Source organism: Leptidea sinapis, chromosome 1 (genome assembly GCF_905404315.1).
Source record: "Leptidea sinapis chromosome 1, ilLepSina1.1, whole genome shotgun sequence".
Taxonomy (NCBI): Eukaryota; Metazoa; Arthropoda; class Insecta; order Lepidoptera; family Pieridae; genus Leptidea; species Leptidea sinapis.
Window position 1 is genome coordinate 12,855,455 of NC_066265.1, and position 22,568 is coordinate 12,878,022.

Sequence of the window (22,568 nt, forward strand, 5' to 3'; positions counted from 1 at the left end):
TATTAATAGTTATTTAATTCACTTTATTATATGTCTGTACTTATAAAAATAATATGGCTGGATTAGAGTATAATCTGAACTTCATTAATAACTTTTTACAAAATTCTTATCTTAAAGACGTAAAATACCGGTTACAGAGTGTCTAGAATGTAGATTTTAATCAAAGACGTTCTATACATATAGACAATGCACCTCATACAAAATGAAAGCTGAAATATGGCACACGCCACAAAATATGACACCATAATAACCTTCGACAGCTATGTCTATACATTTCTGCGTTAACTCAGTTGTTTAAAATATTATCGGTCAATACGCAACAATGTAAACACTATTTCAGTTTCAGCTGCGTATATTGAATTTAGAACCCGATTTTCCCATTCTGTTAAGCGTTTTTTGTCTGGGGACTTGTCAATAATATAGTACCATATTTATTGAAAAAATATTCGTTTTATTAAATTACTTCTGCATTTTGCACATCAATCTTATTTATATAAAAACCTTACCGATGATACCTCACACCATCTTTTTTTAGTCGTTAATGTATTATAGCACTTTTTGATAGCACACATAGGCTTGTTGATTGATACACAGCTGACACACGACTAAGGAGAAAAGTGTGCTTACATTGTCTTTAAGCACACTTTTGCCTTTTGTATAGATGTATTAATCAATGCTTCTTGTGTCATTCACTAAATAATTCACTCACTTCAATAAATAATTATAATAATATAGGTATATAATCCGTCATGTTAAATATAATAATTATGATTCGTCTATGATCAAAAATCAATCGCATTCATCATGCTCGGACTCGGAGCGATATTACAAAAATTGCTCCAAGGCTCAAGCATTTATGAGTGATCAGTCTGTCAGTTGTCAGCACTCAGCTGATTAATTAGTCATAAGTAAATACTTCAATAATCGTAAAACGATTTTATTTTGAAGTTTGTACTTTTATTTCCAAACATAATAGTTTATAATTTTATTTTCGTCTTGATATGCTTTTTATCTGAATTGACCTTAAATATTATTAACTGTAGTTAAGATCACTTATTTAACAAGGTCCAAATAGTACATTTTTAATCATTATTATATCAATAACAATAAAATCTTACATAAGGTGTTTGTTGAAAAAAATAATGAAAATATTAAAATAATAAATTCAATCACTAATAATTTAGCAATAATCATGTCTGAAAAAGCAGTGGCTAGTGGAGTTCAACCTATTGTTAAAATAGGACATTACAATTTGGGAGCAACTCTAGGTGTTGGGACATTTGGCAAAGTGAAGATAGGTGAACATCAACTGACAAAGCATAAAGTAGCTGTGAAGATCTTGAACAGGCAAAAGATCAAGTCTCTCGATGTTGTTGGGAAAATACGTAGAGAAATACAAAATCTCAAGCTATTTAGACATCCACATATTATCAAGTTGTATCAGGTTAGTGAACCTCTATTTTTGTTACAAGAGTAACCATAATTCTTAAATTGCATAGTATTATAGCATCCAGTTACTATTGACCGGGTCATAGCACTATAACAGCACTTGTTAAAATCACTAATTATGGTATAATTAAATATATTTAAATTAAAATTAAGAATGTTACAGTCCTGATGTTACTAGTAACTAGATTATAGTAATGACTTTAATTCTATTGACTTCATTGTTCTATTCGGAGTGCTGAGTTTTATGAACATATCTCCATCAGTTATTGTATAGCCTCATAGTTACATGACTGAATATCGTCAGTGTGTTTATGACAAATACTCTACTTTTTGCAACATCACAGTTGGTGTGCCTCAAGGTGGCATGTGGTGTCCTCTCCTTTTTCTATTTCTCTTTGTATTCTGCGTCTTGGCAATCTGTCTTTCAACAATGATCCATTAAGCTGTCTGAAAATTGTTGTATTTTTGTGTTGTGTTTAGGAGAGGCTTTTCCGGTGAAAAGTCTCACAATTATTGTCCTCTCCTTCTCTCTACCATTTGTATGTTTACAGATTTATGCCCACTGATCTCTTGAGAATCTGGAATCAACAATAGGTTTACTTAATGTGGATTTAAATCATATATCTAAATGGTGTGAGATGTATGGACTTAAATGTTAACATAATAACATTGTCGATGGTTATTGCTCGAACCGGAAGCTTGTGGAAGCTGGAGGTCCCCAAGGCTGTGGACGCGTTGACGTGTTGGACGCCTGAAACATGCATTGCTATCCAAACACTGTCGTTTGGCCCATGACCCAATGTCATCACCAGTACTGTTGCTGCTGATGCCATTGGGTCATGCAGGTCTCTCTCGGGAAATTGATGGCCCAAAGTAACTTGTGTCTATCAAATCCACTCTTGAGAAGGTCGCCAAACAAATTATCCTTGTCCAATTTAACTCCCAGAAGACTGAAGTTTGAGCAATTACAAAAAAAAACTGTATCAGTAGTATCACTTCACACATCTCTTCAACAACACTTCCCTTAAAGCCTCGCCTATTATCAAAATACTGATTCTTGAGCAATTGGCAATAGGGTATTTGGCAGGGATATTGGTTGAAAGGGTTATCATGCCGTAATATTTTTTTTGTAGATAATTACAAACTAACACACTGCAGACTTTCTCAATTAATATGAGCATTCAATTCACTGTTGTTTAATTATTACATCTATAAAAAACTAATATTAGACTGGACATTGATTACACTTGTTACAATATTGTTGACAAATTTGACAATTATACTGACAGTTGTTTAATAATGATGGCCTTTGCAATTTTTTTTTGTGTCATGACTTGAGTATTCGTTCTTGACCTTGAAATATAATATGTACATTTATTCCAAACGTATTTCCTTTTTGTAGAGTAATAAACAATATATCAAATTTTAATGGAAAAGTCACGACACATGACCTAGGCATACATTCCACAATAAAATTGGGAAATACACTCAGAAAAAGAGAGGTTATGTGAATGGGTTTATGCAAATGTAAGCCAATGGAAGTTCGTAATCTGTCCCTACCTTCCTGGGATATTTAACTTTTTTTATGGAAAAGGAGGACAAACAAGTGTATGGGTCACCTGGTGTTACGTGATCAACGCCACCCACATTCTCTTGCAACACCAGAGGAATCACAGGAGCGTTGCCGGCCTTTAAGGCGTACACCTAACGCGATTTTTTAAGGTAACACCGCAAAACGAAGTTCATTCCACAGCTTTCGGTGGCAGGAATCAGGGAAATAGCTCTTCGGAACACTGTGATAAATGCGGTAGAAGACACACAACGAAGCGACGTCTCTACGCAACGCCAAGTGATCCAGCCGTTCACAGACCACTGGGTCCCCGACAATTCGAGCTGCTCTGCGTTGCACGCGGTCAAATGGGTCGAGTTGAAACTGGGGTGCGCCAGACCAGAGATGACAGCAATTTTCCAAGTGTGGCCGGACCTGCGCTTTGTAGAGCGCTAGAATGTGGGCCGGCTTGAAGTATTGCCGTGCTCTATTAATGACGCCCAGCTTCTTCGATGATTTGGCTTTGCCCTCCAGATGGCCATGGAATTGGCAATCGCTCGAGATTTCGAGACCCAGTATTCCAATACTAGGCGAGGCTTTAAGGGAAGTGTTGGCGAGGAGCGGTGATGACAAGGTTCAATTTACCCCTTTCCCCGACCTTCGCAAGAGAGAACTCGATGGAAGATACAATTTTCTCCCGGTACTGGTCAATGATTACCCGAGAGAGACCTGCATGGCCCGTGGTACGGCATCACCAGTGCTGTCGCCTGCATCATCAGCAACGTATGTTGAAGATGTCCAACATGTCATTGATATACAGAAGAAACAGAGTGGGAGATAGCACACAGCTTTGGGGCACTCCAGCGTTCACAGGCTTCGGTTTCGAGTAATAACCGTCGACAACGGCCTGTATGCTGCGCCCAGTGAGAAAGCTGGAGGTCCATTTGCATAAGCTCTCGGGAAGCCCAAATTATGAAAATTTGAGAGGAGCGCCTTGTGCCATACACGATCAAAGGCCTTCGCTATATCCAGGCTAACTGCCAGGCTTTCCCCCTTCCTCTCGATAGCCGCCGCCCATCTATGTTTTAGGTATACCAGTAGATCGCCTGCCGACCGACCAAGACGTACTGTCGGTCGTTGATCAACTGGTGACCTTCTAGTATAACTTCTGTATACCTAGAGCTGGCGGTTAATTACGCTCTCCATGATTTTGGAGAGTAGGGAGCTAATAGCAATAGGCCTGTAGTTTGCCGGATCCGAACTGTCTCCTTTTTTGGATCGGATGGACAAGGGCTGCCTTCCATGAGTCAGAGACTACGCCTTTTGAAGAAGAGTGCCGGAATAAACGCGTTAGAACCGGCAACTCAACTAACTTATTATTATATTATGTAATAATACTTAAATCTTTTTTATATTTTAATGCCATGGTGGACTTAATTTTCCAAATATTATTTCTCTTGCAGGTTATTTCAACTCCAACTGATATATTTATGATAATGGAATATGTATCCGGTGGTGAACTGTTTGATTATATTGTTAAAAGGGGAAAACTTCAAGAGCATGAGGCGCGACGTTTCTTTCAACAAATCATATCTGGAGTTGATTATTGCCACCGACACATGATTGTGCATAGAGATTTGAAGCCAGAGAATTTGTTGTTAGACCACAATATGCATGTGAAAATTGCTGACTTTGGGTTGTCTAATATGATGATGGATGGTGAGTTCCTGAGAACTTCCTGCGGATCTCCTAATTATGCTGCTCCTGAGGTAAAATTATTAATTAATTTTTATGGTAGGACCTTCAAGTATAGTTCATAAATTGGAATTCAAATTATATATTTTTTTGTTCTATGGACATTGACATACAATAAACAACTAGACTCTCAATAAAAGGCATAAAAGGCATTTATTTTCTCAAAATTGGTTCCTTTAGAATTCTTTTTGATGTCATTTCTTATACTACTAGATACTACTACCGCTTCGGAAACAAATGGCGCTCTGAGAGAGAAGAAGCGGCGCAAGAAACTCTCCCAGCATTCTTTTTTTTTGCGCTCTTTTCAATAAAAATATACAATATTGTACAGTTGCTATAAAATAATCACAATTTAGTCCCAGGCTGTCCGATCATTTAGATATTCAGCAGTGGAGTAATAGGATTTACGACAGAGCCATTTTTTATAAAACATTTAAATTTATTTATAGACAATGCCTGAACAGTGGCTGGGACTTTATTGTAGAAGTGTATACATTTACCCTTAAAGCTATTATGTATCTTATTACTATATTTTAATCACCTATTAAAAGGTCGTCAAAAAACATGTATACATTAACTTATGTAAATAATATTTAAAAAAATATTCAAATTAACTTCTTTCGTGGCAGTAATATTCAAAATAATGAGTAAACGATCACGTGCGAGACGGACGCGAACGCGAAGGCAAGAACATTTTGTTTTAGTTTGCGGTTAAGAAAATTAGACGGTTAACTGACATAGATATGGCGAGATTAGTATACTTTAGTTATTTTCATAGTATTATGTCCTATGGTATTTTGTTATGGGGCAGTGCGGCCCATAATAATACCATCTTTGTGCTGCAGAAGAGGGCTATTCGCGCGATTTATAACCTAGGTGCTAGAGAATCATTAAGAGAAAAAGTTGCTTCTCAATACATTTTTGATAATGTTCTGTATGTTCATAAGCACATTGAGGAATTCTCTAGAAACTGTGACATTCATAATGTTAACACGAGGAACAAACATAAACTTGTTATGCCTACTTCTCGGTTGGGTCAAGTTAGTAAGTCTTTTGTTGGGCGATGTATATGCTTCTACAATATAATCCCAGAAAATGTACAAAACAAATGTGTTACGAAATTTAAAAGAATTATTAAAAAACGTTTGTGTGGGAAAGGTTATTATAGCATAAACGATTTTCTTAATGACACCACGGACTGGGAATAAAGCGAACACCCTCAGGCTCCTTAATTATAAATGTTTATTGTACGATATCACATTGTAATCCATATTTTATATAAAAAAATAAAAAGCCCGCTGAGTTTCTTGCGCCCATTCTTCTCAGGTCTGAGGCAGTCTCTTTCAAATGGGTGGTAGTTTTTGACATTCAAAAAGTGATTTTAAATCCTATTTTGAATAAAAATATTTGAATTTGAATTTTAGTAATTTAAATTTGATTATTTACCAAAATTATTAAAATGTCAACTTAGGTACATAATTTAGTTAATTTAAAGGGGCACTTGCCTAATATTCGAAACTCCATCCTTTTAAAGTTTGGATATGTATATGGACAGTACTTCACTGAAAACTATGTCATTGCGTGGCGGTGTATTCAAAGCGCGGTCGAAATACTGCTGAAAGAAAATTCTGCCTAACAGATGGGTAGACAATTTTTGAGCGTGATCATATTGTATCTTATTATTGCTTAAAACTACTGTCCTCAATAACTTTTATTTTGTATTAATTTATATTTACTTCTTTAACTTACTCATGTAAGGCATTGACTATTCGACGTTTGAGTATGTTTATTGCATCACTTTACATATTATATTGTAATTGAAATGATTTGCAAAAGGATGAAAATGTAAATCTTGATTTAAATTTTATATCAAGATTTACATTTAAATACATCGATTTATAAATCATTTCAAATTACAATTTAATATGTAAAATGTAAAATGATGCAACAGACACACTCAAACGTCAAATAGTCAATACCTTACATGAGTAAGTCAAAAAAGTAAATGTAAATTAATACAAAAGTTATTGAGTACAGTAGCTGCATCATCCACATACACCATAAATAAATAAAGGTATTCTGTAAGCATTTTATAAGCGATAATAAATAAATAAATATGTATATATACATAGGTATATATACACCCAATAACTTTTAAGAATCTGAAACCGACTATAATCTTTAGAAAACAGAGAGAATATATTCTATGAAAATAAGCACCACGAAAGCAGTATAGAAAAATCAGTATTTATCTGTGAAATGTTTCTTTATTTGGATTGTTGCTGTAGATCTATATCTGTATATCTTTCTAAATCTAACACAGAACCCAACACCATTACATTTTGTAATTAGATTCCGTTAAAACACAGAACAATTACGATTAAAACACTAAGATTAAAATGAGGCCCAATTTGACGGGAGACTAATGGACACTAAATTGTCAAAACAGTTTCACAGTCCATCTATTCGGTCTCTTTCTCACACCTAGGTTTTTGTGTAAGGATTGTTATACCACTCTCACACAGTGATCTATTACTCTAGTATACTAAGTTTATGTTTTAAATACTATTTTGAATTAACATATTTGAATATAATTTTAAGTATTGTTTTAAATTTAACAAGCAAAGCCAAAAGGTAATACTAGCTAATTCACTATTAATATATTTTTTCTAGGTTATATCAGGAAAACTATATGCTGGACCAGAAGTTGATGTCTGGTCATGCGGAGTCATCTTATATGCATTACTCTGTGGTACATTGCCCTTTGATGATGAACATGTACCTACACTGTTCCGGAAGATAAAGTCTGGAATATTCCCCATACCAGAGTACTTGAACAAGAATGTAGTGAGTCTTCTATGTAACATGCTGCAAGTAGACCCGATGAAGAGGGCTACCATTGATGATGTGAAGAAACATGATTGGTTCCAGAAAGATCTGCCTGATTATCTGTTCCCTTCTCCTATAGAACTGGTATGTTCTAAGAATTGAGGTTTAGGAGATATTTAAGAGTAAATATTTGAAACTCTGTTCCATTAACTTTGTCACTTTTTCCTTGCTTACATCTGTTACAATAAATATCTCGTAAGTAAGTAAGGATAGGATTGACATAAGGTGGATAGTAATTAAACCATGAAGTGAGGCTATTTGGCCAGTCAATCAAAGGGCCGTTCATCTGCGCATACAGATTATATAGTGTAGAAGGGGTTTTTAATTTAAACGCACTTAAAATTGAAATATCTGTATTTTACAGTTTCCACTAATAATTTATTATAATTTCGGCAGCATTACTCCTTACAATTCACAGTATGTAATGTTCTCTCGAACTGAGTGCTCTGGCTTATATAGGGCACGACCGTCACAGTCATTATGCTACCAACTGTTAGTTGGCACTACTGTCGTGCCAACTAACTTACACGAATCAACTTAACCAAAGATATATATATATATTATAGTTATTTCTAAAATTATAATTATACTAGCTGACCTGGTAAACGTTGTTTTGCCATATAAATCATATATGTAAACCTTACAAAAGATTTCATTGAGATCGGTCAAATAGGTTAGGAGTTATTATGGAACATACAAACATACATTCTCTTTTACGTATAAAGATAAAACAGTATTATCAAAGTAAGTCGTTAAATAAATGTTATAATTAATTGGGATGTCTAATCTAATCAATCATATACTATCGTGAACTTAAAAATGTCAAATAATGTCAAAATTGGCCAATGTCTTATGACAGTTCATGACGTTGCTAGCGCTTGTAAACACATCAAGCTGACAATAGGTACTATTATAATATTGGAAGTAGGTACCTTAATAATAGTCACTTTTCAATACTCTTTCTAATTAAATATTTATTGCCAAACTACATGTAATAAAATATATAAATAATAAAGGTTGAGTGAGTTTTCGCTTCTGGGCTGTTTTGGCGCCAAACCCGGCCACAAAACCTCATAATTTACCTTGAAGTTGCCGCTCTTTCTATCGCGTAACTCTTACTTCTTCTGACGACGCTATAGTTGTCTAGTTCTTTAAAAAATAATTTAATATAAATATTTATTTAAATAAAGAAATGCCAACCAAAAAACGGGACAGACCATCGAGTAGTCATGTGAAAAAATAAATACCGAAATCATATTCGCCGACTTCTACTCCGGCGCGAAACAGTTAATCCCGCGCCGGAGAGAAGTGTACCAGTTTACCAGTGGGCTCTCTTGCACAGGATGCCGCCTAGATTATGTGTACCACAACGGCTCCTATTTCTTTCGTCGAGCAATGAAAATGAAGCAGTTATGTGTAAACATTATTGTGGTTCGGTCTGAAGGGCGCCGTAGCTAGTGAAATTACTGAGCAAATGAGACTTAACATCTTATATCTCAAGATTTTTGCGGTTTTCAAGAATCTTAAACGGCACTGCATTTTAATGGGCTGGGCGCATCACTTACCATCAGCTATACGTCCTGCTCGTCTAGTCCCTTATTGTCATAAAAAAACTGTTGCTAAACAAATGTTTACCATGAACACGAGGCTTATAATGTTTGTTACAGGACAGTGGGGTGATAGACACAGACGCGATAGCTGAAGTCTGCGAAAAGTTTGGTGTCCGAGATGTCGAGGTCCACAACGCACTGCTGAGTGGGGACCCTCACGAGCAACTCGCCATCGCGTACCACCTTATCATCGACAACAAGAGGATCGCGGACGAGGCTGCCAAGGCCGAGATCAAGGAATTCTATGTCGCCAGTAAGTTACACTTTGCCAAAGTTGCGTTTAAAAATGAAACTGTCAGTAGTGACGATTCTCAAGTTCGAGGCTCAAGAATAGGAATAGGGTTATTCAGATTGCAATAGAAATGATAAGCTAGATGCTGCATGGTAATGTAGCCTGATAAGGCTAAATAGTTTCTTGGGGATAATATTATCTTTTACTCGTTGACCCGACAGACGTTGTTCTGTATATAATAAATAAAATAATGTTTTTTATTAATTTGTCAATAATATATCATAACATCAAGAATTATTTCGTAAAATATGCTCCCTGTTGTTGTAATGAAATTTTTTCACAGCAGAACTGTCAAACCGTGCGTCAATAAATTCTCTCATAGAAAATATGTCCATATTCAAATTCAAATATTTTTATTCAAAATAGGATGTGAAATCACTTATTGAAAGTCAAAAAATCTACCACCCATTCCAAAATGAATGCCTGAGAAGAATGGGCGCAACATACTCAGCGGGCTTTTTTTTCCCATCAAAAATATGTTTTACAATGAAAGTAACATTTACAAAGTAACATTGTAAATGTTACTTTCATGAAATAACTAAAGTATACTAGTCGCGCCGTATCTATGTCAGTTAATTGTCTAATCTTATTAACCGCGTATGCTGCAGAACTAAGTCTGTTCGCCAATCCTTCAATATGGGGGCCCCATTGTAATTTGGAATCTAGAGTTATGCCAAGAAATATAGCAGGCTCCACCGGTTCTATCACCTCTCCGTTTAACAAAACATTTGCATTTACATTCTTGACATTTGGTACGGTAAATTTAATGTATTTAGTTTTCTTGCTATTTAACAATAGGTTATTAGCGCTAAACCAGTACACGATGTCAGATAAAATATCGTTCACTTCGTCATACATAGCTAGGTTTCTTTTCACTTGGAAAATCAGTGAAGTGTCATCCGCAAACAATACTACCTTATGTTTTTCTCTATAAGATTAGGAAGATCGTTTATATAGATAAGGAAAAGGAACGGTCCAAGAATAAACCCTTGTGGTACCCCCATACTGAGACGAGTCCCAGGAGATCTCCTGCCATTCACGTCGACCCTCTGAATTCTATTGTTTAAATATGAAGTCAGAAGATCGAGCGCAGTTCCTTTTATGCTATAGTGGTATAGCTTCCTGACCAGCGTTGAATGTTGAACACAATCAAAAGCCTTAGATAAATCACAGAAGATGCCAAGTGCATTCTGCGATTCCTCCCAGGCATCAAAAATATTCTTGATCAGCTCAACACCTGCATCCGTTGTTGAACGTCCCCTAGTTAAGCCAAATTGTTTCAAATGAAGTAACTTATGAGAGTTAAAGTAAGTAAGCATTTGGCTTAAAATTATTTTTTAAAAATTTTTACTAAGGGTCGGCAAAACCGACACAGAACGATAGTTGTTCGGGTCAGAAGAGCATCCCGACTTAAATATTGGTGTGATTTTACTATGTTTCAGAAGGTCAGGAAACACGCCACGATTAATACAATTATTAAATACTATTGCAAGATATGGTGCTATGACATCAATTATTGAACTTATTATTTTAACAGAAATGCCCCATATATCAGCAGTTTTTTTTTTATGTCGAGAGACTTAAAAGTTTTAATTATTTCTCCAGGGCTAACAAAACTTAAATTGAATGTTTGTTGGCATTCTTTAACATTTTCCAGAAGAAGTGACTCAGCAACACTGGTGGAGGAAACAAGAGTGCTTGTGATAGAAACTGGAATGTCAAAAAAAATATTCTCAAAAGCAGAAGCAACCTCCTGCTGAGATTGAATTATTGTATTGTTTATTGATAAATTGTATTCAATGTTGCGGTCTTTCACTCTTCCAGATTCTCAGTTAATCACATTCCAAGTCATCTTTATTTTATTCGGTGCATTTTTAATTATCTGTCTGATATGCATAGACTTTGCAATAGAACAAACACTTTTAAATAATTTAGAGTATTTTTTAACATACTCGAGAAAAGATGCATCATGATTATGTAATGATCTCTCACTATATAGTTCATATAGCCTTTGTCTGCTCCTATGAATGCTAGCTGTTGCCCAATCATTAAATGACAAGAGACTACCTGTTTTGACTATCTTTGAAGTAAATATAGAAGCAAACTCTGTTTTAATTATTTTAAATAACATATCATACATTTCATTAGGATTAATATTATGTTTCAATAAATCCAAATTTGAGAGTTTAACTGACACATTACCTCTATATTTCTACATCCGCCTATTATTCACAGGAACAAACGTAAACTTATTAATTTTAGAACATTTATTGACCACAATATTAAAAGAGGCTAACTGGCCAAAGGGGTCTGAACTCAGTTGGTTTATTATTGCCTGAGAAATGGGTTTATAATTTGAAAATCAATACAGCTTTTGGAGGTGCCGGTTACTCTAGTAGGCTCTAAGAAAATATTGGTTAAATCATATGATTTGAACAAAGATCTGAATCTAATACTGGTGGTGGATTTTTCAAATAAATTAATATTAAAATCACCACATATCATGATATACTTCTTCGACTTCCATAATTTTGATAAAACCTCCTCCAATACACTTTCAAATAATTCATATACTGCATCTGGGGGTCTGTATATACTAACAACAATGGCGCGATCGAGCTCTGCACAGGCTATTTCAATGGTACGTTCAACAGAGAGGCCTACGATATCTTCACGTTCTTTGAATTTAAATAATTTACTTACAAGTATAAGAGAACCGCCACGTGTAGCCTTTTCTCTGCAAAACGCACTTGCCACCTGATAACCACTGAAGTTAAAGATGAGCTCATATTTTCTGAGCCAGTGCTCTGTTAAACATAAAATATGTATATCTTTATGATCCATAAATAACTCCAGTTCAAGTTCTTTACCAAATAATCCTTGCATGTTTTGGTGCATCAGGTTTGCATACAACACAAATATCGGACGACGGGGGACACATCAAAGGAAAAACAAAATTGTTGTTTTTATTTAATTCCGAACACTTTCATATTTATTCACCTTTTAAACCTTACCTGGACTTCCACAAATAATTCAAGACCAAAATTAGCCAAATCGGTCCAGCCGTTCTCGAGTTTTAGCGAGACTAACGAACAGCAATTCATTTTTATATATATAGATAACAATATCCCCTGAGATATATTTGTTTCAGTAGAGAATAAATCATTAAAAGATTCGCTGGGAGTTTCTTCTCAGTTTTTCTCCCCATGTCGAAGCCTCTTTACGAACTGATATACCTACCTAGCTTCATGATGCTTACCAAGTGTTGTTTCAAATCCTCGTATGTTATGTTATCTTAATATATATAAATTACGTGTCACGTTGTTTGTCCGCGATGGACTCCTAAACTAATGTACGGATTTAAATGGGGATTACTTCATGGAGTGCAGTTTGGTCCAACTTGATAGGATAGTTAAATATTTTTATTTTCAATATTTGTTTTGTATGGACTTTTTTTCTATGAGGGACTTTAGTGACGCACGGTTTGACAGTTCCGCTGTGAAACAACTTCACTATAACAACCGGGAGCATTTTTTACGAAATAATTCATGATGTTTTGAAATATTATTGGCAAATTCTTATAAAAAAGTATTTTTTTTTTATTATCTACAGAACAACGTCGGTCGGGTCAGCTAGTATAATATAATAAAACAAACTAACAATAACTTATCGTCACTTTATATGATAAATAAATATATTTCTATTCTATTCTATCGACAGTAAGCACCAAACTTCAGAGCTACTTTGGTGTTACCCAAAATAGTCCTCGCGCGAATATTCATTTCTCGCGATAACAGTTTTTGTCTTGGTGAATTTCGGCAAATTCTGGCTTTATCAGCATAAACAGTCTTGTAGTTCTAACTACTAAAATAATTCTACAAAGTTCCCGAAGTTTATGAACGATGCGGGACTCGAACCCGCGCCTCTCGGGTTGCGTCCGAGTGCTCTTACCAACTAAGCCGACCGAATCTTGTTATCGTCTGTCATCATCTCACTTTAAGGCGACACTAAATGCCAGCGACCTTGAGCGATATGAGTTCACGGCTGCGGGCCCGCCATCTATTTAACAAAGCCAATTTTTTCAAAATTCTTGCGTGGAAAACAGTTTAAAAACAAAAAAACAATCCTCGTTATTCACTACTAATCTGAATAAATAAACCTACACAAAAAAGTACCAGCTATAAGAATAACTTTTCTGAGAGAAGTACCAAAAAAAATGCGTCACGCCATGCCAAAAAACTTGTTTAACTTCAAAGAAAAGTGGTAGTTCAAAAAGGCTCGGCAGTGTTAACTATAACCAACAGCAAGCATTAGCAACCCACAAATAAGACTTAAGGATATGTGTAACAGGATTAAGTAGTGTTCATACCTCGAAATGCTATACTTTCACCACAAAACTTGTCTAAAAACACCATGTTTGCGTGTTTTCTGCTTACTCTTCGCCTTAATATAGCAAATTGTATTAAATAATGTTTTATAATACTTCAGATACATCGCCGCCCACGTCCGCAGATTCACATCGTCCGCACCCGGAGCGGATCGCACCGCTGCGGGAAAAACCAACGCCCACCCAGCCCGCGCAGGACAAACAAAAGGGCACACCCGTCAAAAGGTACGACACTAACATTACTTACACTGGGTTTTAAAAGATTGATGCTATTTATTTTTTTATTTATTTATTTAACCAATAAAGCCCCTATCCTTACAGAGTAACCTATTGCGATAGAGGTTTGACTTAAATTTAAGTATTTAAATTAATATAAATATAAATCTTAGAGATACTACTAACAATCTATACCTATATATACTACAATCTATACTATACTAGATTATTACTATACTAATTACTATTACTAGAATAGAACATACAACAACTACTCTAATTTTAAACTCGTTCAGTGAGCAAGCAAACAAGTCAATTCTATGCGAAAGTTCATTTAAATTTCGTAAAGCGACTGTAAAAGGCGTGTCTCGCATAAGATTGGTTCTCGCATTTCTACGTTTGTTCCGGCGTATTGGTTTTTTATGGGAAAGGAGGACACGTACGGGTCACAAGGTGTTAAGTGATCACCGCCTCCCACGTAATCTTGCAACACCAGAGGAATCACAGGAGCGTTGTGTTTAAGGAAGGTGTACGCGCTTTTTTTTAAGGTATCCCTGTCGTATCGTTTCGGAAACACCGCACAAGGAAGCTCATTCCACAGCTTTGAAGCGACGTCTCTACGCACGCCAAGTGATCGAGCCGTTTACATAGCGCTGCTTCCCCGACTGATGCGTAGTTGTTAATGTTTTTCTTTATGTTCAGGGCAAAATGGCACCTCGGCATCAGATCCCAGAGCAAACCGAACGATATAATGCTAGAGGTGTTTCGTGCAATGAAAGCTCTGGACTTTGAGTGGAAAGTTATCAATCCCTATTATGTCAGGTAGTAATGTTGTTTATATAGTTAATGAGGTTAGTAATTAATTATTGTATCCAAACCATATGTTAATAATTGTGTGCGTAAGTTATATTTTTCCTGTTCTTGAAGTTACCAATGGGAGGCTCCTTTGCACATGATCCCGGCTAGATTATGGGAACTACAACGGCTCCTATTTCTGCCGTGAAGCAGTAATGTGTAAGCATTACTGAGTTTCGGTCTGAAGGGCGCCGTAGCTAATGAAATTACTGGGCAAATGAAAGTTAACATCTTATGTCTCAAGGTGACGAGCACAATTGTAGTGCCGTTCAGAATTATTGTGTTTACCAAGAATCCCGAGCGGCACTGCATTGTAATGGGCGTATCAATAACCATTAACAATACGGCCTGTTAGTGTTGTCCCTTACTGTCATAAAAAAAAGTAAAAAACTTACTAAATAGTGATGATACCATAGGATTGTTATACGTAAAAAATAAAGTCATAAGTTATTTTTAAGCGCTCCAAAGAAAGTATACATTACAAAAACAATATTCAACACTTGTATGCAATGCCGGATTAAGAAGTCTGGAGGCTTTAGGACAATAAAGTTGTGAATACCTCCTGGCCCCAAATTATTTTCCAAATAAAATGTACAATATTTTCAGTTGAGTTTTTCAATAAATATTTAGTTGTGAAATCAATTATAGATTCTTTTATTATTTAACAAACATATAAATATAATAGGAAACGAGAATTATCTAAATTTGAATATTGTCTCTATTGTGGGGGCCCTCGTTTGTGGAGGCCCCAGGACTGTAGCCCTGATTTTCCTCCCCTAAATGCGGCCCTGCTAGTATGTATGAAATTTTTGATTCGCTCCGTCCTTTTATTAAGGTAATACTTCTATCGTAACAAGACCTACTGGTGTTGTCAACATAGAAGTCCGTAATATTGGGAGTACCCAATACAGCGCTGCTATTACGTCCTTAAAGTCGTAAGATATTAATTCTTATTAGGCCAGTAATTCAAATATTTTTATTCAAAATAGGATTTAAAATCACTTATTTAAAATCACTTATTGAACGTCAAAATCTACCACCCATTCAAAAGAGACTGCCTCAGACCTGAGAAGAATGGGCGCAAGAAACTCAGCGGGCTTTTTTTGTAAATTTAAAATATGGATTACAATGTGATATCGTACAATAAACATTTATAATTAAAGAGCCTGACGGTATACGGTATTCCCAGTCCGTGGTGTCATTAAGAAAATCGTTTATGCTATAATAACCTTTCCCACACAAACGTTTTTTAACAATTCTTTTAAATTTAGTAACACATTTGTTTTGTACATTTTCTGGGATCCTATTGTAGAAGCATATACATCGCCCAACAAAAGACTTACTTACTCAACCCAACCGAGTAGTAGGCATAGCAAGTTTATGTTTGTTCCTCGTGTTAACATTATGAATGTCACAGTTTCTAGAAAATTCCTCAATGTGCTTATGAACATACAAAACATTTTCAAAAATGTATTTAGAAGCAACAGTCAAAATGTTTATTTCTTTAAATTTTTCTTAATGATTCTTTAGGACCTAGGTTATAAATCGCGCGAATAGCCCTCTTCTGCAGCACAAAGATAGTATTAATATCGGCCGCACTGCCCCATAACAATATAGCATAGGACATAATACTATGAAAATAACTAAAGTATACTAATCTCGCCGTATCTATGTCAGTTAACCTTAGTCCATTCGCCAATCCTTCAATATATGTCACTAGGTATCTCTTGCCCTTCTATGTGCCCTTCGAGCCGAAACACAAATAGGGCTCGGTGGTAGAAAAAGGCGCCGAACCCTCGCACTGGTTCTATGAGATTAATCAGAAGTGAGAGAAATCACTTTAAAATAAAAAATTGTTTAGAATTTCTAGATCATTCCCGAGATTTTCAGAATTTCACAGAAGTTTACATTAGTTAGAGAAGTACAGATGTATATAATTTCACATTTTTGCCACCCACAACCACCCACTTCCATCCATCCCGACCAAACTCCCTTATGCACACCAGAGGCAAATACCCCTCGTATTTGCCATCCCATCGGGAATTTGATCGAAGTTGCGGATGATAGAGAAAACCGTGGACATACGTACTAACATTAGTATTTTATATAATATAATAAGATAAGACATAATATTAAGATTGCATCATGAGCGGGTAATAATATTAATAATAAATCGACGTCCATGTTTCAGAGTTCGCACCCTGAGCAAGATGACACAGAAGCATGTAAAGATGTCCCTCCAGCTCTACCAAGTGGATTACAAGTCTTATTTGCTGGACTTTAAGTCACTTTCGGGGGAGAAAGAGGAGAGCGATGACGAGGGCGCTTCGCCCCTCGCGCAGACCCCGGTGAATCAAAGTGCGGCGCCACAGCCCCCGGTGAACCCCAGCGCGGCGCCGCAGCCCTGCAGTCACCACACCATGGAGTTCTTTGAGATGTGTGCGGCACTAATCATCCAGCTAGCGCGGTAAACGCGGAAAGGTCCACCTCCCTGCAGCTGAAACAACAGTTTCACCTTGGACCAAGTCATTGTACAGTATTTCCAAAAACGGTTATTTACCTATAAACCTAAATAAACTTTAAGTCCGTGTGATATACCAAAATAACAGCTTCGATCTGGAATTTTTCTCACACCGCGATATCTTTTTATTTGCCCGTTTTCACCAGCCCTTCAAAGGGATAAACCATATCACGTTGTTTCTATTAAACATCATCTAGTCTTCTTCATAAATTAATCTTCAATGCTTTTACTCCCCAATTAACATCGGGGCTCGTCTACTACAAATACCTTACAAAGATCTGGAGCCATTTTTGTATGAAACGTAATAGAATAGTATTCTTTATATTGTATATACTAAGTGTATGTACTAGTATACTCCATAAAATTTAACGACGTCATATTGTGATAATAATAAGGGGTATTAAAACACGTATGTGGGTTTATACACACGATATTAGTATCACACGAGTGTTTTAATACTTAATTATCAACAGTTGCATACAAGACTTTATCTACACCCATAATATAAAAGATTCTGAAACAGTTAGCCTATTGCTAGCATTAAAAACGCCAGTCCTAGTATCATCCAAACGAGTGTTGTAATGTTGTACTGAATTTCATTACAACACTCGTTTGGATGATGTAATGTTTATTAGTACATTGGGTGTTTTAATGTTGGCAATAAGCTCACTGTTTTAGAATCTTTAATAGAGGATTTAATGCATGGATGTAGACAAAATATATATACATAATATTGATACCACAGTTATCAATATAGAAATGCATGTTGCTAGAAACACGAAAAATGCGTTGAAATTTTGATGCACTGTATGTTTGCTATCTCAGTTATTTCGGGGAGTATCGGGGTTTTATCAGCTCTTCCAAAGAGCTGATTCCTGCCTCCATGAAATCCATCTTCGCTTGAGACAAACCACGGGTCAGAACCAAACTGCAGAATGAATTTTCGCTAAGCAGTTTTTCCAGGATGCTACGACATTTTTTTTATGCAAATAAGGGACGAGACGATCAAGACTTTCAGCTGATGGTAACTGATACGGATTGCCAATTACAATACAGTGCCGCCCAGGATTCTTGAAAAACCAATAATTCTGAGCGGCACTACAATTGCGTTCGTCACCTTGAGCCGCAAGATGTTAAGTCTCATTTTCCCAGTAATTTTACTAGCTATGACGCCCTTCAGACCGGAAAATTAACGCTTACACATTACTGCTTCACGGCAGAAATAGGCTCCGTTGTGGTGCCCATAATCTAGCTGGCATCCTGTGCAAAGAAGCCTTCCACTGATGATGTTACTGATATCAAACAAAAACTTGCTCAAGGTGCAGAAGCTGCAATTATAGCTGCCAATAAATTCCACATCCCCAAGCGAAGTGCTGAGGACTCTTCACCACATAGACAGTATTATTGCTTCACGGCAGAAATAGGCGCCGGTGTGGTAACCGGCATCCTGTGCGAAGGAGCCTCCCACTGGTAAAGTATTTTTTGTAGCACTGCAACATTGTAACACCGGAGGAATTACTGGATCCTTACTTTTTCGTTGGGTGAACGGGCCTTTTTCAGGCTGAAAACACCGCACGATACACTCTACAGCCAAACTGTGATTTTGAATTTCTACAGGTTGGCGCAGAAGAAAGTTCTATGAAAACCGCACTGCGGTGTGATGGTGGAATTGCTATTTTGTGGCAGAAATTATTGTGATGATAAATAAATGATTTACCAATGGGAGGCTTTTTGAAAAGAATGTCATCTAGGTAGTTCTCACAACACACTTATGCCTTTGCCTGTCGTGAAGCAGTAAATGGCAAATATTATTGTGTGTCGGTTTTAAGGGCCCTGCAGCTAGTGAAACTACTGGGCCAATGAGACTTGACAAATTATGTCTCAAAGCTTATATAATTTATACGTCTAGATAGAGCCTCTTGCTGCTAGACAATCGATTAAAACAGGCCAGGTTTATTACTTTAGTGTACGTGAAGAGCAACGTCTTATACTTGCGATTTTTGTGTCACCTTGTATTATTAGTGTGCGTGTATTGTTCAAAATACAGGTTAACTGTCAACCTTAATTTTTTTCGACGTTTTCACAGCTGTCTCAATCTATATAGACGTATACCGGACGGATACTGAATACTGAACTGCATTGTAATGGGTAAAGCGTATCACTTACCATTACCATTGAGTATTTTGCTCGTTATTATTTGAAGTTAAGGTTGAGGGTAAAATTTTTATGGATGAAATGCAATAAAGTGACACGAAAATGTGGGACGTTTTTGTCCAACTTCCCTACTATTTGTACGTTGTATCGTGCAGGAGAAGAGATTAGTTAGATATAAAGGAGAGTTTAATAAATTCGTTTGCCAAAGGAGTTTCACATCTGACATGTACCTATGCCATTTTTTTTTCCTTGAAAGAAGATATTAAAAGATTGGTAACTTCGAAGCATGTATTGCACCATTTAAGGATTACTTTACAGTAATGCGAGATCGGAAAGGGTTTCGTGATGGAAAGTAAGAGAAAGCGTAGAGTAGTAAATAATATTAAAAACTTACCAAAATTAGACTTTCTCATTTTTTCAAAATTACATAGTACTTATTGCAAGTAGAATAACATATTTCGTTACTCGCTTTGTTAGCAGGACGATTAGTTTTTCCATTAATATATATGGAATATTGAAAACTTTTTCATAGAAGATTTGTCTATTTACTAATTGTTTTTGTTTTCATATACATATCTATATTATTAATTTTTATCGTAACTATAAAAGTGATATTTATATTTTATAATTACCTACTGTATAATTTTTCAAACATATTATTTTGAATGACTTACGGCCGTTTTCCATAACCTATCTATCCTTAGTTTAACTTACTAGACGTAGACAAATCTATCCTTTTACGCTTACTTACATATCAATAACCTATTGACAGATAGCATTGGACTATAACTATGGATATATAAGATCTTTTCATTAAACGGTGACAGCAATCTATCCGTTAGTTAAACTAAGGGTAGATAGGTTATTGAAAACGGCCGTATATCGGCTTGATTGTATTTGTCAATATAATATTGTAAAGCTTTGTAAGCTAGTACGGCTGATGTTTTGGATCTTATGGGCACGGATCTTGAGCGGTATGTGAAAGTGATGCGAATATATAATATAATGGTCATATACTGCGACAAACAGTGTGTGTGCTATTTGTGCCAGTCCCTTGCAACCTCATTTCTGCTCTTTCAACGACAACGCTCAATATCCGTGACGGCTACTTTACTGTTTTAGTCAGAAAATAGGTATTCTCCGATAATATTAATGTAAATTATTAAAGATAATATTCATTGTGGCCTTGTATATTTAGTGTTTAATAAAAAAAGTTTTAAACCAACTCTGTTTTTTTCATATTTTCTTTTACGTTTGGTAATTAGTGAATGATTGGAAGTACGGACTAGCATAAAGACAATTTGTAATGAATTCGATGAGAATCAACCAACGGAACCAGCTGGGTTTTTGTAGGATTCTCAGCTAAAACAAGTGGTGGAAATAAAATTACAATTTTAGCGTGCTGGCTAATTTGGATTTAAATAATATAAAAACACTAGAGTTATTGGGTGAAGTAAACGACTAACAAATTCTATCCCTAGCTTCCAACTTCTTTAATAGTGTTAAATTGGATAGTGTATGTGAGCATAATCTATTTATTTAAAACACGAGTTTGAGAAGTATAATATTACTGTCGGGTTCTAATATGGTGGTTTAATTCGACACCATTTGCATTGATACTCTTTAGATATCTACTAATCTCATACTGCAAAATTATAATGTCGTTTCGACGTTTTGTAGATTGAATGAAAGACGAGGCGGTAGTTGTATTTTATTGGAGAAATCTCTAGATTATAACATTAAAGATCAGTGTACTGAATACTCAACAGAAAAAATATTTGAATGTTGTGCTGTTGAAGTAAGAGCGATAAATTGCTACATTGTTTGTATATACAGGACACCAAACTCAAATATTACTTTATTTTTTGAAAAATTAGAACTTTTTCTCTATAAATTATCCATAAATAATAATAAAAATATAATATTAGCCGGAGACTTTAACATTGATATATTATAAGAAAATCAGATATCAAAATTATTTCAAAATCTACTAAGTAATTTCAATATTAATATAAATATAACGGAACCAACTCGACAACAAGCATGCCTAGATATAATAGCGACAAATATTCCTACAGAAGAAGGCAAAGTAATTAAACTTTTTCTATCGGATCATGAACCATGTCAACTAGTAAGTTTACCGAAAATATTTATAAATAAACCGAAAAATTGGTCTATAAAAATTAGGGATTATTGTCAAGAGAATATTACATAAATTTAATATGTACTTACAATCTCTAAATTAAATCAAATCAAAACTCAGTTTATTCACGTAGGTCACGAAAATGACACTTATGAATGTCAAAAAAATAAAATATTTTTCTTATTGAATCTACCGCTACTTCGTAAAGGGTTGAGCTAATGAGAAGAAGTAGCAAGAAACTCATTGCCACTCTTTTATATCTAGATTCACAGATCATTTCAATCACAATATAATATGTAAAATGATGAAACCAACACACTCAAACGTCAATTAGTCAATTTCTTACACGAGTAAGTCAAAAAAAAAATGTAAATTAATACAAAAGTTATTGAGTACAGTAGCTGCATCATCCACATACACCATAAATCAATAAAGGTATTCTGTGAGCATTTTATAAGCGATTATAAATAAATAAACATGTATATATCCATACATATACACAATAACTTTAAAGAATCTGAAACCGAGTCCCCGGCAACAGGATCATCCCGCCACCACAAGCAGCGCCCGTTCACGAGCATGACGCATGAGACAGCCATCGCCTCCCTCAACCATATTTTAGGGAAGGGGACGACCCGTCCCATGTCGCCGCCACAGGCAGTGACATTTAAGCGAGCATGATGAAACCTGTTACAAGAACTTACCTGAAACAACAATAAAATAATCCTAATACATCCATATAATCCTA

The 22,568-nt window shown here is 35.6% G+C and overlaps 1 protein-coding gene and 1 long non-coding RNA gene across 2 annotated transcripts in view; both read left to right on the forward strand.

Annotated features, from left to right (window-relative positions):
- LOC126967598 (uncharacterized) overlaps positions 1 to 20,902 on the forward strand; it is a 31,862-nt gene extending 10,960 nt beyond the window's left edge. The window contains exon 2 of the long non-coding RNA XR_007730039.1: positions 17,680 to 20,902. This is a non-coding gene — a long non-coding RNA (uncharacterized LOC126967598). The remainder of the gene's footprint in view (positions 1 to 17,679) is intronic.
- Positions 903 to 20,902, forward strand: LOC126966804 (5'-AMP-activated protein kinase catalytic subunit alpha-2). Its single transcript, XM_050811063.1, has 7 exons — positions 903 to 1,444; positions 4,462 to 4,767; positions 7,427 to 7,726; positions 9,310 to 9,505; positions 14,033 to 14,156; positions 14,850 to 14,969; positions 17,194 to 20,902. Exons 1-7 carry the CDS (start codon positions 1,193 to 1,195, stop codon positions 17,471 to 17,473), a joined length of 1,578 nt encoding a protein of 525 aa, XP_050667020.1. The 5' UTR covers positions 903 to 1,192; the 3' UTR covers positions 17,474 to 20,902.
- Positions 20,903 to 22,568: the final 1,666 nt, after the last annotated feature.